The sequence below is a fragment of the Cryptosporidium hominis genome (genome assembly GCF_000006425.1).
Source record: "Cryptosporidium hominis TU502 chromosome 6 CHRO016129, whole genome shotgun sequence".
Lineage (NCBI taxonomy): Eukaryota > Apicomplexa > Conoidasida > Eucoccidiorida > Cryptosporidiidae > Cryptosporidium > Cryptosporidium hominis.
Window position 1 is genome coordinate 1 of NW_667010.1, and position 5184 is coordinate 5184.

The window sequence follows — 5184 nt, forward strand, 5'->3', positions numbered from 1 at the left end:
TTCTAAGTTCATTAATCTTCGCAAGTTGCGACTCAATAATATCAAAATCATTCATTTAGTCACTTATTTTCTTTTTTATATATTTTTTTATTATTTTTTTTTTTTTTAATATTTTTGCCTATACCGGCATTTATTTATTTTCCTATACCGGCAATTCGTAATACGCCGGTATAGGCAATGATGCACAGCAATTTGACTTGAAAAAAAAATCCCATTTTTTTTAATCCAACATCTCTTTCTCTTATAAACCATATAAAATTATTTATATATAATTAATCAAGGATCTCCATCTGAATAGACTTAAGGACGACAGGAACTCCTTCTGATTCTTCCAATTGTACATTCTTAGAAAAATTTTGCCTCATAATCTCACATTAATATGACCGAAAATTGCGTATTTATCAGAAACTTATCCCCACTTGCAAATAAAAAGTCGGTACTTAATATATTCAATGAACTTGAGGATGAAATTACTGATATTGAATTCCATAATTATCCAGAAAGTGACCAAAGATTCTGCCAAATCTCATTTAAATCTTCAAATGGTGTCACAAAAAGTATTGGATTTAATGGTTCAACGTTACTTGGGGTACCTATGTCAATAACGGTACTACCACCAATACAAATTCAAAAATCTGAGCAAAAAAGAATTGTCTCAAATAGAGAAATATCTGTAAAAAATTTACCAAATTCTTTGTCAGACTTGAGAATTACATCCATTTTTCAGAAATATGGACAAATTGTTAGTATTAAGAGACAAGATCCCAATAGTAACTCCAATTCCATTATAATAGAATTTCAAAATGAAAGCTCTGCTGCAGATCTTATAGAAAAACGATATCTTACTTTAGAAAGTGGTGAAAAAATTGAGATTTCTTCCGACTTTGAAATCCAGAAATATATTTCATCAAATCCAGAGACTAATTCTAATCTTCATGATATTAATGATACCTTATTAAATCTAGAAAGTATTCCTGTTCCTCTTGCATATCAACAGATCAAGAAACTTGAATGGGATAGTAAATTATCAAAGATCTATTCCATTAAGAAGAAGATTGAAGAGAGACTTTTGAATACTTTAAATAACGACCTTAAACTCCAGTCTGGTTTTAACCAGGACTCTCATCAGCCCCAGATCTCCCACTCCTTCTCCTTCCCCTCCTCCATCTGATGCAAAGGTACCATTAGATAAAAAAGTTATCACGAGCGGTAGAACTAGATCACTTTCTAGATCCGTCTCTCCGTTTCATTCGAATGAATAATATATTACCTTCCTAAATTTATATCGAACAAACAAACCGTTATTATAAATAAATTATATGAGTTAGAAGTACTACTAATCCTAGTTTTTACTTATCATTCTCCATTATTGGAGTCTTTCTATTGTATTATTTGCTGTTATCCTTATTTTAATCATCATCCTCTTCATCCTCGTCGTCATCTTCTTCATCTTCTTTAAGCCATTCAATGTACTTCACCACAAAGTCTGATCTCAAAATTGATAAGGCCTCATCTTCTGTTTTGGTCCCAGTTCCTGATCCTCCAATCACGCCATCATACCAATTTGGGATGAAAGACTGATTAATAAGATCCAATCTCTCAAAAGTAACTAAGAGAGATCCAAAAGGAAGAGGGAAATCCTTTTTAAAGCAAATTCTAACAACTTTGAACAAATTAAGCCAGTAAAGGCTTCATCCTCAGACCTATTGAAAGCCGATACCAGCTCTAAAATGCCTTTCTTCTCACAAAATGATCGAAATCTATCCAAATCTATTCTTGTACTAGTACTATTATTATTGTTATTAAACCCTTTCTCTTCCACCAGAAACTCCTTTGAGTTTTTACCAAGTAGATCCAATGCCATCATTATACATGTATCTAAAATATCAAGATCATCTTTAAAGAATGCAAATCTTAATCCTTTCAACTCTAAGATCTTATTAGACATATGTACCGGATTTTCAAGTCCAGATTTTATAAGTAGTACAGACTCCTCAAAAAATTCCCGTGAATCTTCATCTTCCTCTTCATCATCCTCATCCTCCTCTTCTCCATTATTAATCTTATTCAACCCTCCGGTACCTCCTTGAATACCTTTCCTACCTCTTCTAATAATTTCTCCATCAAAATCTTCATCATCAGAGCTTTCTGAATCACTACTACAAACAGTCTCTCTGTTTCTAGATGAATCAAATAAAACAATATTAGAAAGTACATCCTCATTTGTGATCTCGTGATTTTCCAGCTTAGCTAACTTATCTTCAGGCCAAATCACGCCATTCAATATCGCTCCATCTTTTGTCATATTATCTAATAAAGATAAATCTGTCTCATCTAAAAGTTTAAATCGTCTAGAATTCATACTTGGAGAGTTACTATTACTTCTTAATTCATTTTCATCTTGTTCAAAACCTTTTTGAGACTTATTTTTTAGATTCTCAAGTAATATAGATCTTGAAATATATCTCGATACCCTACTAAAAGATTCAATTTTTGAATTCTCTTGAATAATAATCCCAGATCCTATTAAACAACATGGATTCACTATTACATTACTCATAATCTTAGCATTACTCGAAATAAAACTTGAATCCAATTCAACGTTATTCTCAATAACGGTATTATCTAATATTGAACATCCTTTAATGATGCAATTGTCTCCAATCACACAATTCTCACCAATAAAAGAATCTGAGATCTTACAATTATTTCCAATCTTTGTTGATTTCCCTATAGTAACTATTGATCCAATCTCAGAACTTGGACTTATATTTACATTATCTCCCAAAAATACACTAAATCCTTGGTACCTTTGTACATTCTGTCCTGATATACTACAATAATCCGGTACCATTGGGAATGCCCATCCTTCACATACATGTTGTTGTGCTACATGATATGTCCTAAAGTCTGTGATCTTGACAGCATACTGAGACATTATTGAAACATCTATTACATCCTGTTTAATATCAGAGCTTAATGCACTTTGTACAAAATCATTAAATAGATCAGTAAAATCAAAAGTCTCACAAAAAGTCTTAAGCAATTGAGGAGAACATATTGCAAGTCCTATATCCAATAAATCGTATCTAATGATGCATTTACTTGTACCATAATAAGATGAACTCGAGTTCCTCATTAAAGTCTTCATTGACAATCTGGAACAGTAATCATCATCAAATTTACCCCAATGAACCAATTCATTCGATACCTGATCATAGATCACCAAATTCTCATTCTTCTTTGTTCTTAATGTACTTAATGGTGGGCTTTCCATAAATATCATTGTCATTGATAAATTTGGTACCTGACTACTTCTCTTCTTTTTGTGAATTTGAACTACTTCCTTTATATCAGCCACACAAAGCAAACCCCCTTGTATTAAAACAAAGTCGTCCCTGATATCTACTTGACAATCTAAATCTCTTAATGCATCTCCAATTGAATTACAATGTACTCCAAGCTGAATAATCTGAATATTTAGTGATCTTAACTTTTTATTTGATGATTTTAATCCTTCAATGTGATCTATTAACAAATCCTTATGAGAATACGCCAATAAATATATCTCAGTTACACCATTCTTAAGCAGCATCTCAATTATATAATTAATTATCGGTACCCCATTTATTGGTAATAATGATTCAGGAAATTCACATGATATTGGTAAAAATGAATCTACTCCTAAACTTTCCACTACTACCACTGCTGGTAATGATGTAAACTCTAACTCGTTCATTTTATTTCCTCCCACGCTTTGTGTTACTGATCCGGTATTTTTTTTATCCATTACCTAATTACCGATACCAATAAATACAGCAAAGCTAACAATAACACTATGGCCAGCACCTTAAGTAAAATTTTTTCTTGGAATTTACCAAAAACACAAAGCTCATAAAACTTATGTCTGAATTATTATTATTTCTTCTCTCTTCCTCCAGTTATTTTTTTTTTTTTGTATACCGGCTTGTTTTTTTAAGTACCGAATGTTTTGGCGGGAAGGCGTGTTTTTAGGGCATATCAACTGGAAAAAATCACGGGTAACTTAATATTAAAAAAAATTTATAGAAAAAATAAAAATCATTAAAATTTGGATAATTAAATATAAATCTGTAAGAATAATTTAATTTATAATCTTTGGATTAATTAATTTTGATCGGTGTAGTTTCTTGTCAAGCTTATAAAAACTTAACGTCTCAAGATCTTTCGCATGTAAATTAAGAGTGGTTTAAAAGAAAGGATAACAACAAAAATAAGTAACTTTGTGTGTGTATGTGTGTGGGAATACTTGAATGTAAATAGTTCTTAAAGTCTATTTCCAATTTTTCTCTTTCTTGCTACTCCTACATTTCCTTTTTTCAGGAACTATTGCTATTAAACTACTGCTCTATTAATTGTGGTATTAATAGTAGTAATAGTAGTAGTAGTAGTAAAAGCAGCAATATATTGGGCTACTTTAACATCCAAAGAAATCCCAATATATATATTTAAATAATGATATCAAAAAAACCCATAATTATCCCAGAACTACTGAAGGAACTTGTTTACAAGGAAATTGAAAATAGTAACATACTCAAAGATAGAACTTCAGAACGAAGTAAACTTGCTCAAAAATGTTATCTAGCCTCTTTAAAGCTCATTAAATCTCATATAGTTTCTGGAGTAAAAGAATTAAATTTTGGAAATCCTCTTGAAGATGCGCATGAGTTACTTTTAAGCAAAGGAAGATCAACTCAAGTACACAAACTCAATAGACTATATGATAAACTTTCAAACCTATGTCTTGCAATTCCTGAACTGAATAATTCTTCACCCAGAAATCAAACCAGTAGCTTTCAAGATAAAATACTTAGACTCCTACTTCCATTATTCGATACCGGATCACGAGACAAGTATGATCAAGAAAATATTGGTAATTCAATTTCCAATCTAAAAGAAGCTGGAGACTTGAATAATTCTATTAGTCCTGTTTTAAGTAGATTCAAAGATTCTAATAATATATATTCAGCTTCATCACCATCAATAGGAAATAATGAATTTGCAATTCAAACCAGAAACAGCTCAAAAGATCACTCTATCACTTCTGTATATAATAATAATGGGAGATCATGAAGGTATTAATAATAGTTTAGAAGTATATAAAGAAGAATCCAGTATTATTGAAAGTAATGATAGCTATTCTGT

The 5184-nt window shown here is 31.0% G+C and overlaps 3 protein-coding genes across 3 annotated transcripts; 2 read left to right on the forward strand and 1 right to left on the reverse strand.

Annotated features, from left to right (window-relative positions):
- Positions 1-379: 379 nt before the first annotated feature.
- Positions 380-1171, forward strand: Chro.60396 (U4/U6 snRNA-assocaited splicing factor). Its single annotated transcript, XM_660483.1, has 1 exon — positions 380-1171. The coding sequence occupies one exon, from the start codon at positions 380-382 to the stop codon at positions 1169-1171; it is 792 nt and encodes a 263-aa protein (XP_665575.1).
- A 438-nt stretch (positions 1172-1609) lies between these two features.
- On the reverse strand, positions 1610-3790 carry Chro.60395 (translation initiation factor eif-2b epsilon subunit). Its single annotated transcript, XM_660484.1, has 1 exon — positions 1610-3790. The coding sequence occupies one exon, from the start codon at positions 3788-3790 to the stop codon at positions 1610-1612; it is 2181 nt and encodes a 726-aa protein (XP_665576.1).
- A 704-nt stretch (positions 3791-4494) lies between these two features.
- Chro.60394 (hypothetical protein) lies at positions 4495-5112 on the forward strand. The annotated part of the gene is made up of 1 exon (XM_660485.1): positions 4495-5112. One exon carries the CDS (start codon positions 4495-4497, stop codon positions 5110-5112), a length of 618 nt encoding a protein of 205 aa, XP_665577.1.
- The last annotated feature ends 72 nt before the right edge of the window (positions 5113-5184 follow it).